This window comes from Austrofundulus limnaeus, unplaced genomic scaffold (assembly GCF_001266775.1).
Source record: "Austrofundulus limnaeus strain Quisiro unplaced genomic scaffold, Austrofundulus_limnaeus-1.0 Scaffold1562, whole genome shotgun sequence".
Lineage (NCBI taxonomy): Eukaryota > Metazoa > Chordata > Actinopteri > Cyprinodontiformes > Rivulidae > Austrofundulus > Austrofundulus limnaeus.
In genome coordinates, this window is record NW_013953964.1 from 23,873 (window position 1) to 35,823 (window position 11,951).

Below are 11,951 nucleotides of genomic sequence, written 5' to 3' on the forward strand. Positions count from 1 at the left end.
CTCCTGTAGGTCTGTGGTCCTCAGTCTGAGACAGACTCCTGTAGGTCTGTGGTCCTCAGTCTGAGTCAGGACCATCTCCTGTAGGTCTGTGGTCCTCAGTCTGAGTCAGGACCAACTCCTGTAGGTCTGTGGTCCTCAGTCTGAGACTGACTCCTGTAGATCTGTGGTCCTCAGTCTGAGACTGACTCCTGTAGATCTGTGGTCCTCAGTCTGAGTCAGGACTGACTCCTGTAGGTCTGTGGTCCTCAGTCTGAGTCAGGACCGACTCCTGTAGGTCTGTGGCCCCCAGTCTGAGTCAGGACTGACTCCTGTAGGTCTGTGGTCCTCAGTCTGAGTCAGGACCGACTCCTGTAGGTCTGTGGCCCCCAGTCTGAGTCAGGACTGACTCCTGTAGGTCTGTGGTCCTCAGTCTGAGTCAGGACCGACTCCTGTAGGTCTGTGGCCCCCAGTCTGAGTCAGGACTGTCTCCTGTAGGTCTGTGGCCCCCAGTCTGAGTCAGGACTGACTCCTGTAGGTCTGTGGTCCTCAGTCTGAGTCAGGACCGACTCCTGTAGGTCTGTGGCCCCCAGTCTGAGTCAGGACTGACTCCTGTAGGTCTGTGGTCCTCAGTCTGAGTCAGGACCGACTCCTGTAGGTCTGTGGTCCTCAGGTCAACAGAGGGGAGGTTTTAGGCTTTATTATATTAAACAGGAAGTTAGAACTTTCACACAGGAAGTTAGAACTCAAACAGGAAGTCAAATCACACACAGGAAGTTAGAACTCAAACAGGAAGTCAAATCACACACAGGAAGTTAATCAGATTTTGAACTTTCAGAAGAACCCTCAGACTCTTCAGCCTCACCTTCTGGCCTGTAGTGGGCGACGATGGTCACTGTCTGCCCGGCGTTTTTCAGGGTGGCGGCGGCCTGCTCGTGGGTGGCGTTACGGAGGTCGACCCCGTTCACCTGGAGACAGGAAGAAGATTTTATCCATCAGTGTTCGTCTCAGGCTGGATTTGACTCAGTGAGTGGAGAAAGATCCATGAATTAATGTTTGTTTTTGTTTATTTGTGTGTGTGTGTGTGTGTGTGTGTGTGTGTGTGTGTGTGTGTGTGTGTGCACGCGTACAGAAACAAGACGGTCTCCTTTCCTCAGCTCTCCACTCAGATCAGCTGGACCTCCTGCGAGGATGAAGGAGATGAAGATCCCCTCTCCATCCTCTCCTCCCACGATGTTGAAGCCCAGACCCGTGGCTCCTCGATGCAGAACCACCTTCCTGGGCTCCCTGTAGGAGGACAGAGCTGTCAATCATCCTCAGGTCATGTGACCTGACCGAGAGCTGAAATATGAGACTAAACCTGAAACAAAGACAAGAGAAGCTGCAGTTTCCTGTCAGCAGGGGGCGCTGCAGCTGAGCTGGGGCAATAAAATAACAGGAAGTTCAGTTTATTTAGTGAAATCTACTCTGATAAGGATCTGTCTGTTCAAACTAATTAAAAATCAGGATTTCAGAACATCAGAGGCAAAAATAAAGACTTCAGTCCAACAACAAGAACATTAAAGTTTCAACAGAACTAAATGTAATTTTTATTTAAAATAAAGGAGATTAAATAAAAACATCTGTTTTTAAACACTTCCTCTTCTCTTTTACAGTAAAAATCTGCCCCTCACCGTGTGACATCATCATCTCCCAGCATGCTCTTGGGTGTCGGGGAGTAACGTCCTGACGAGGCGGGGGGAGGGAGGGTCTGACCCAGGAAGTTGGGGGGGCTGATATGATTCTCCAGGTGCTGCGAGTACGCTGGAGGAGGGGGCGGAGCAAAGATTAAAGCATCTTTTACTAACACAAGGTCTAACAGCTGCTCTGAGCTTTGTTTGTTTGTGTGTCTGTTTGTCTCATTGTGTGTCTGTTTGTGTAAACAGAGTTGTGACTCACAGTTGGTCAGGTCCGGCGGGGCGAAGTTCTCGTTCATGAAGACACTGTTGGGTTTTGCCACTTTCAAGTAAACCACGTCAGGAGTGTTTTTCAAGGCAGTGACGGCGTGTTCGTGGGTCACCTCCTCCAGACAAACACTGTTCACCTGAGGACACAGACCCGGGTCAGGACTGGCACCAGGTCCCCGCTCACCTGAGTCTGCACGTGGACAACTCACAGCCAGGAGTTTGTCTCCGATCTGCAGCTTGCCGTCCTTCTGAGCGGCTCCGCCCTCGATGATCTTGGTCACGTAGATGCTGTTGTCTCCTGGGATGTGCTGGTTCCCCACTCCTCCCGCGATGCTGAAGCCCAGACCTGAGGGGGACCAGAAGCCCACGGTGAGGACCGGGTCTACAGAAACCACGGCCCGGCTCCGGACTCTGCAGCTTACCTTTGGGTCCTTTCACCAGCTTGATCTCCATCATCTTCTCTGAGACGGGTTTCCTCCTGCGGATGTAGAGGCGGACCAGAGAGCCCGCCTCCTTCAGCGCCTCCACAGCTCGGCTGTGGGTCACGTCCCGCACGTCCACCTCGTTCACTCTGAGGATGACGTCGTTGACCCTGAAACAGAGACTGAGCTCAGTGTGTGTGTGTGTCTCTGTGTGTGTGTGTGTGTCTCTGTGTGTGTAGTCTCAGCCTCACCTGAGCCGGCCGTCCTGGGCGGCGGCTCCTCCAGGTATGACCTTGGTGATGAAGATGCTGGGGTCTTCACCGATGTGGGGGTTGTCGGTGCCGCCGGCGATGCTGAAGCCCAGACCTGAGTTCCCCTGGCGGACCGCCACGGACGGGAGGGAAAAACAAACAAAATAAAAACAAAATCTATCAAACTTCCTGCAGACGTTTCACAATAAAAGCCTCCCAGTTTTATTTTGAAGGTAACAGAACAGTTTCTGTGGTGAGTTTAAACAGTTTAATGTTTCTTAATTTAAATCCAGAGTTTGTTCATTCAGATGGAGACAACAGACCAACAGCTGTTTCCACACTGCAGTGAGTCAGAACAGATGATCCAGCAGAACCTCTGAGGCTCAGCTGGATCAGAGTTTGTTTTCACGCTGCTCTGGAGATGGTTCTCCTCTGGAGGAGCACAGCGTGTCTGACACATTCAACCTGACGTCTGCAGCTTCTGCTTTTATTCCTTTACTCAGAGATGACGAGCAGCTCGTCTTCTCACCCGCTCCAACGTGATCTCCTCATACTCGTAGTCTGCCTCCGTCCCGTTCACCTGTGAACACAAACATCCTCCTCATCATCATCATCATCATCATCATCATCATCATCAGGAGCTGGACAGACAGCAGCCACAGCCTGAGCAGGGTCACACGTTGTTTCCTCAGAGTAAATATCAGTCCTCACCCTGAAGGTCAGACTGTGCAGTGAGCAGGGGTCCTACAGCTAAAGACAACTTCAACATAAGACTTTTTAAGACCTTTTAATGACACCTGAAATGAATTTTAAGACTAACTTCACAATAAACATGAATAAAAAAAAACAAAAAAGTTTATTTTAACACAAACAAGGAGCTGCAGGAGGGATTCATTAAAAATATAAAAATAAACACTGCCAACTATAATTCATCCTACTAACAATGTTTTAACAACTGATTTATTACATTTTAAGGCTAATTCAGGCCTTATTATGGATGAATTCAGTGTCGTTTGAACCCTGAAGGTTAACAAGTTAACACTCAAACACTTCACACCAATAACTGATTTTATTTAATCTGATGTGTTTAAAGAGGAAAATAAATAAAATGAAGCTTGAGGTAACATTTCATCACACTAAGACTAAAGTAGAGACGTTTACCCAGAATGCACTGCAGAGAAAACAGCACATAGAAATTATACGTTTATTCAAAAATTAGATCCAATCTGACATCTTCTGTTTCAAATATCTATCTTCATGCCATTATACTCTCAACCATGTCGTACTGTTTACCTGTTTGGTCTCTTACAACAAATGAAATCTTAGAACCCATAGTTAGGCTCTACAACAGGGCCTACAAAATTCATAAAAAACTTCCTGGTTGGACTCATCACTGTACAGTTCTTTCATTGTCTGATGCCTTGACTTTTCAGAATTATGTTTTGTATAGTGGTATTAATTTATATTTTCAGATCTTCCAAGGTGCCAATTATGGAACTCTCTGTGCATTGTTGCCCAAATCAAATTCTGGAAGTGGTCATTCAACTAGATCTTTTACAAAAGGACAACTGATATTACCAACTTTTAAAAACTGTTACRGCCAGAGGTCTTTCTTCTATGTTTATACTAAAGCATGGAATGACATTCCTCAAAACATAAAGTCCATTTCAAAACTACAGCCCTTTAAGAAGAATCTTGTCTGCCATCTGCTGGACACTTTTTGTTGTGCTCATATTTAGACGTCCTACTTTGCAAATGCTGCCTTCCTGAAATTTGGTATGCTTGTTTGTCTTTGTGTCTATGGTGTATAATGTTGTGATTGTGATGCTGTAATTCTGAGTGTTTTATGTGCTGCAGAACAGGAACCTGCTGTAAAACAGCAATTATGCTGAGTCAGGCTTGATTTTTGTAATCTTTTCCAGTTAAATAAATAAATCAAATCAAATCAAATCAAATCAATATACCAGCACAGTGGTGGTAGACTGTTGGTCTGGGCTTCAGTCACTGGGTCCACCATGCAGACCAAACAACTAACTGGGTTTGTCTGGTTTCAAACTAGGGGTGTAAGAAAATATCGATGCACTGAAATATCGCGATATTTCATTTCCTGATACTGTATCAATATTCTAAAGTCCTGTATCAATTTTTTTATTAAGGTTTAAAATGTCAACTTTCCTGCCAGCCGTTCATTTTTATGTTGTAGTTCAGCCTCTGACCACTAGTTGGCAGCAGTGAGCCAGACATTTGGCTCCTCTACCTCTTGAGGTAGAGGCTATTGTTAAGTGTTGGGTGACCATATTGTAAATTAATATTAAAAACTAAAAGCTGCAAAAATATATTGTCAAACTATTTGTCAAATTTAGTCTAATAATTGAAGACATGGATGAAATAAGAAATATGAAATAAATAAAATAAAACACATACAAAGCAGAACACAGCTAAATGTATCAAAAGTATGTCTGTAATTTTAGAATTTTCTGAGACAATGAATTTTGGGTTTTCTTTTTTTTTTTTTTTCCAGTAAGACGTTTTTATTTAATAGAATTTTAGGACCAAAAAAATCTCAATATATCGCCTTGCTTATAGTATCGCAATATATCGGGATATATCGTATCGTGACCCCTCTGTCATATGTAACGTATTGCCAAATTCTTGCCAATACACAGCCCTATTTCAAAGTGATGATTTCCCTCTGCAGAATGTTTTTAAATGTAACTAGAGAAATTGCATTTCCTGCAAAAATGCTGCTGTGAATGTCTGTCGCTGAAAACTTCAGCTGAATGCTGCTGAAATCGAGCTGAAAATATTTAATGGCAAAAGTGTTCATGTGAGTTCACTTTGTAAAGCTTAAAGAMCMAAAAAAAAAAAAAACTTGCAGAAAAACAGTAAAAAGAAACACAAGTCTGGATGAAAACAACAGAAAACAGCAGACTGTGTGGAAGAATGGGCCAAAATCACACCTGAGCAATGCATGCCACTAGTTTCTCCATACAGGAGGCGTCTTGAAGCTGTCATTGACAACAAAGACTTTTCTACAAAGTATTAGATAAATTTCAGTAAGTGTGTTCAATACTTTTTCCCTGTGCCATTCCACATTATTACAAATAACTTCATTTCTGGACATTTATGGTTTGATTTCTTTGTATGTATGGATCACTTGGGTTGTTACCAACATCTGGTGAAAATTTCATGTCATTAGCACCTCTAGTAATATATTTACTGAGAAAAATGGTGACGTGTTCAATACTTATTTTACCCGCTGTATCTGTAAGAAGCATAAATAGCAGAAAATAGTACTGAAAAGTAGAAAAAAAGCAGAATAGCAGAAAGATGAATTTTAGCTGAAATAGCAGAAAAAAATCTCAAATTAGCAAAAAGTAGCAAAAATTTGCACAAGAACGTGAAACAGAGTAGAACCAGAACACAATGTGTAAGGTGCTGTAAAGATTTAGAAATATTTTAAAAGATTTTAAGCACGTTGAAAACAGCTCCGTTCATTTTCAACGGAAAAAAAGTGGCTAAAAAAGTGAACTAGCTAAAAAAAGTATAAAAAGCAGAAATACTAAAAGTCATAGCATTCTTGGCATGAATGAGCTGAATGTTTTGATTTGTGAATCGTTGAAGAAGCACATACATTGTGGAATGAGTTAGATGCTGAAAAACATAATAAAAACTGATGTGAATAGTGTGCATGTTGTGAAGCGACACACAACAAACATGTGAAACTCACGTATGGAGGCGTGTCCAGGCTGTCCGTGTTGACCACCACAGGTGGAGGGTTGGCCTGAGGAGAAACCAAACCAAACAATCAAACATCCTGAGAGTGAAGACCATCAACATCCACCCAGAACACCTGAGCTCCGCCCCACCAACACGAGCCGAAGTCCTCGCTCTGAACCCGAGAGGCGTACGTACGTCATCGCTCCTCACGCTGCACAAGATGCAGTTCTGAAGCATGAAGCCTGGGAATCGAACCGACGGCTCTCTGCAGGACGGGACGTTGGCCTCCTCTCTGGACTCAGAGCGGTTCTGCTCGGCCCGGCTCGGAGCCGCAGCCAGATGGGCTCTTTAGTGTGGATGGGGGGAAGTGTGACATTTCTGCTCTGACTCTTTATCTCTAATCTGCTTCAGATGATCAGCTGCACGGCAGAGAGACGAGCAGCCAAACAGCTGGATAAACCTCTGGATGGATGGATGGATGGATGGAGGGAGGGATGGATGACAGAGAGAAGGAGAAGTGCAGTAAAATAAAAATGGACCTGTGACGTTGGAGGGATGGCGGTGGTCTCGGCTGGGATTGGTGAGATGGGGATCACAGGGATTATGGGGGAGGAGGGCGGGGCCGCCTCGGCCTGCTGAACAATAGCATGTCAGGGGTCAAAGGTCACAAGACAAACAGCAGGACAGATGAGCAGCAGGAAGATGAGGGATGAGGGCTGCCGTGAGTGGGCAGAGTCAAACCGCACAGGCCCGCAGACTGACAGAGAAACCGACCAATCACAGGAGGAGGAGGAGTGATTGACAGATTTCTCTGACACGTCCAACGATCCTGATGTGTCAAACTGACCCATCTGCTGCTCTGAGGATAAACGCCATGCTGCCTCTCTTTGTGTGTGTGTGTGTGTGTGTGTGTGTGTGTGTGTGTGTGTGTGTGTGTGTGTGTGTGTGTGTGTGAATCTGTCAGGACCTTCGTTAAAAATCAGCAGAGGTTAAGATCTGAATGTTCACCCCGACAGGAAGCTCCCAAAGGTCAAAGCTTAAAGAAAACTAACAGCCGGAGCAACTGCTTCAACAACCCGACTACAGCTGCTGAATTTATTGGTTTTAGCTGTTCTAAAATCCAAACATTCGGCTCATTCAGGAGACGGCTGCTTTTCAACCTTTCTAATTGTTTAATAATTGACAGATGTCTTCAGTTCCAGCTTCTGTTTTTGTTTTCTGATGCTACCTACTTTTAGCTTCTCGCTAGTTTTCTGCTACTTCAAGTTCTTACAGCTCAGTTTTAGCTCCTTCAGCAGGTTTCAGCTGTTCTTTCTAGTTTTTAGAGACGTGACTTTCTGCTGCAGAAAGCAGGACCAGGACCGGTCCTGAAACATGGGTCAGAACCAAACCTGTGAGGCTGAACAACACATCAGGATAATCTAAGATTTTCAGAATAAAAGTAAATCGTCTCGAACAAAACAGGAAATAAAAGCTGAATTTATAATAAACTCCTTAATTTGAATAGAACTCCAGGAAATAAAAAACTTGTCAGAAAACATCTGACCTAAAAGAAGTTGAATAAAACAACTCATCCCAGCTGGAATCAATCAAAGTGATAAAAATAAAATGATTCTTATTTTAGCAGCCTCTGCAGGACTTTGTTGATGTTTTTTTATCATGTCAAGAAAAAAAGAAACAAAAATAGCTGCAGGGGCTCCAGCATGTAACCTTTCCAAAAGTAGAAATACTAATTAAAGTTTTAAAGAAGTGTTTTACTTTAAATCAAAAATAGTTTAATCCTCAGGTTTGTTAGACAAATTATTCCTGTTTAAAGTTTGAGGAGGACCATTTAAAGAAGTTCTTTATTCTGTAACGTGCTCTGTGAGGCAGCCTTCATCATCACCATCATCATCATCATCATCATCATCAGGGTTACGTAACAGCAGGACTTTGTGGAGCCGCTGCAGGACGTCCTGTTGGTCCTGCTGCAGAACCAGAGCTGATGGAAAACCAACAGGAGCTAATATTAGCCGGGACCATCGACAGCATTGATCCCGCAGCCCTACTTCTAAAAAGCTGCTGACGGCTGGGTCTAATTACTGAAACTACTTCAACAGAGTTCATGTTTAAGCTGGGAGTGAGCGCTCCTGCTCCATACAGGATCTTTGAGATGAAGACGATCAATGACCCGAACAGAAAGTCTGATCCAGAACAAAGACATGATTTAAAATATAAAAACAAAAACCACCTGATCTACAGCACGAATCAGACACTAGAACAGAATGAGAGGAAAATTAATCATTTTTAGGATCAAACTAATAAAACCGTGTCCTTCCTGAAACTGAAGGTCTGATTATAAAGATAAATCTGCTGCAGTCAAACTAACATCAGAGGATCAGTTAAACCAACTCCAAGTCTCAAACTGAAGCTCCGAACGACAGAAACAAACTGAGGAACAGCTCAGAGGTCAGAGGTCAACAGGACCACTGCAGCTTCAACGCTAACGCTCTGAACACGTTAAAGATGTTTCAGCTGCTGCCTATGTTTCGACTCATAGTTACGATGTTTCAGCTAGTTTTTACAATATTTCAACTTGTAGTTATGATGTTTCAACTCGTAGTTACAATGTTTCAGCTCATGGTTACATTTCAACTCTTGGTTACGGTGCTTCAGCTAGTGGCTACGATGTTTTGACTCATGGTTACATTTCGACTCGTAGTTACGATGTTTCGACTCATGTTTACATTTTGACTCGTAGCTATGATGTTTCGACTCATGTTTACATTTTGACTCGTAGCTATGTTTCGACTCGTAGCTATGATGCTTCAGCTAGTGGCTACGAAGTTTTGACTCGTGGTTAAATTTCGACTCGTAGTTACGATGTTTCAGCTGGCGGCTACAATTTTCAGTTCATGTTACGATGTTTTGACTTGTAGCTAAGATGCGTCCACTCATAGTTACGATGCTTCAGCTGGTGGTTACGATGTTTCGGCTCATGGTTAAGATGTTTCAGCTCATAGTTACGATGTTTCAACTCGTGGCTAAGATGTTTCAGCTCATAGTTACGATGTTTCGACTCGTGGCTAAGATGTTTCAGCTCATAGTTACAATGTTTCGGCTCGTGGTTAAGATGTTTCAGCTCATAGTTACGATGTTTCGACTCGTGGCTAAGATGTTTCAGCTCATAGTTACGATGTTTCGTCTCGTGGCTAAGATGTTTCATCTCATAGTTACAATGTTTCGGCTCGTGGCTAAGATGTTTCAGCTCATAGTTACGATGTTTCGGCTTATGGTTAAGATGTTTCAGCTCATAGTTACGATGTTTCGGCTCGTAGCTAAGATGTTTCAGCTCATAGTTACGATGTTTCGGCTTACGGTTAAGATGTTTCATCTCAGTTAGGATGTTTTGACTTGTAGCTAAGATGTTTCAGCTCATAGTTACGATGTTTCGGCTCGTAGCTAAGATGTTTCAGCTCATAGGATGTTTTGACTTGTAGCTAAGATGTTTCAGCTCATAGTTAGGATGTTTTGACTTGTAGCTAAGATGTTTCAGCTCATAGTTACGATGTTTCGGCTTATGGTTAAGATGTTTCATCTCAGTTAGGATGTTTTGACTTGTAGCTAAGATGTTTCAGCTCATAGTTACGATGTTTCGGCTTATGGTTAAGATGTTTCATCTCATAGTTAGGATGTTTTGACTTGTAGCTAAGATGTTTCAGCTCATAGTTACGATGTTTCGGCTCATGGCTAAGATGTTTCAGCTCATAGTTACGATGTTTCGGCTCATGGTTAGGATGTTTTGACTTGTAGCTAAGATGTTTCAGCTCATAGTTACGATGTTTCGGCTCGTAGCTAAGATGTTTCAGCTCATAGTTATGATGTTTCGGCTCGTTATAAACTGAAGTACCTGAGTGAAAACGAACGGTACCCAGGGCACTTCCGTCCTGCTGCTGACCACCTTGGCCGTGCTCTTGGTGGGGCTTTTCTTGACGCTGTCCCGGAGGTTCAGGAAGCGGCTGCGAGCTCTGAAGGAGGCGGGCATGGTGCAGGAGGTGAAGGTGGACAGGGAGGCCTGAACCAGCGGGGGGTCCGACTGCAGCAGCTGTCGGGGGAGCTCCACGGCGTGCTGACGCTGCAGACGAGCTATGGACTCCTGCAGGCTGACATCGAGCGGTGGCGGGTTTAAGGCCTTGGAGGTGAACTCCTGCCGGGGCCGATGAGTGAACATCTTCCTCATCGACAGAGGAGGAGGAAGAGGAGGGTGAATAAATGTTGAAGGGTCTGTTTGATCCCTGTGCTCCAACACTAAAACACAGCAACGCTCCTCTTCATCATCATCATCCCTGGGTCTTCCCTCCCTGCCTCCTCCCTGTGACACCTCCCTCAGCTTCAGTCAGGCGTGGGGGGAGGAGCATGAATAATCGACCCACCTAGATTCAGACCCGACCACACGCATGACGCAGACAGGAAGCTGAGCTACGCTCTGACAATCCTTCAAAATAAAACTTTACAGCTAAATAAAAACTGCCCCATCAAAGTAAAACTGATAAAATACCCATGTTAAAGATTTGTCTGTACAGGAAGTAAAACTATAATTATTCATGTTAAAGATTTGTTTTTGAGTTAGTAAAACTATAATTATTAATGTTAAAGTTTTGTCTGTACAGTTAGTAAAACTATAATTATTCATGTTAAAGATTTGTCTGTACAGGAAGTAAAACTATAATTATCCATGTTAAAGATTTGTCTGTACAGGAAGTAAAACTGAACTTTGACCTCATCAGTTTGACAGCAGCAGGGTTTTAAACGTGTATTTGTTTATTTCTACTAAATACAGAAATGAGCTGAGATTTATCTCTTTGATTCAGTTTAAACAAAAATAAAAATGTGTCTGCAGCGCCACCTGCAGTTGGAGATCACCGTCCTCTGCTCCAGGTTAGATCAACAAACAGCTGAGGAGCTGTGAGAACCAACAGAACCAAACGTCTGCTCAAATCAAACACCATCTCAAATTATTTAAGCTCAAAGACAAAAAGACAAATCCTCTGAAACTGATTGTAAATAATAAATACAAAAGTTTTTAACTGGTTCTTAGCAGAACGTGGAACAGATGCAAGAATCATGATGTTTGGTTTTGCACCTAAATCAAACATCAGGTCCGATTAAAACCAGTTCAGTCCACAGTAATAACAGATCATTAAAGGTGATGCAGTGAGAAAATTTGTTTTCTTTCATTGAAACAGTGCAAACTGTAGCTTACAAGCCTAAATAATATTTGGTTCCATCAGGTAACTTTGGCAAATAAAGAGCAAACTTTCCCAAATCTTCAGGATTTGTTGTTCATGATGAGAGGAATTAACACAGTTAAAGACTTGGAGGTAAATTATTTTTGTTTCCATGTTACAGAGGAGGAACAGATTATTTTAAACAGCTGAAATATTTGGTTCTTGTATCAGCAATAAAAAAATTATAAATACACACAATGGGCCTCGTGCAAGAACCGTTCGTACGCACAGATTTGTTCTTAAGTTGTGCGTACGAGTGATTTAGGAGAATTTGTGACATTCACCAATGTTTTCATATTCTAAGATGTTTTTCAGATACGAACAAAATTCAGGAGTGGTCCAGACCTGTCGTATATTTTACCAGCAGTC

General features: G+C 43.1%; 1 protein-coding gene across 5 annotated transcripts in view; it reads right to left on the bottom strand.

The window, feature by feature from the left end:
* Nucleotides 1–11,951, bottom strand: part of LOC106535784 (disks large homolog 1) — a gene marked incomplete at its 5' end in the record, with an annotated part of 26,592 nt that overhangs the window by 12,361 nt on the left and 2,280 nt on the right. For 3 of the 5 annotated variants that reach the window (XM_014032870.1, XM_014032869.1, XM_014032866.1), the window contains 10 exon segments: nt 843–944; nt 1,107–1,263; nt 1,650–1,779; nt 1,915–2,059; nt 2,132–2,268; nt 2,345–2,514; nt 2,596–2,720; nt 3,125–3,175; nt 6,326–6,379; nt 6,855–6,950. In XM_014032870.1, the coding sequence (XP_013888324.1) occupies nt 843–944; nt 1,107–1,263; nt 1,650–1,779; nt 1,915–2,059; nt 2,132–2,268; nt 2,345–2,514; nt 2,596–2,720; nt 3,125–3,175; nt 6,326–6,379; nt 6,855–6,950 (1,167 nt within the window). 5 annotated transcript variants of the gene reach the window in all.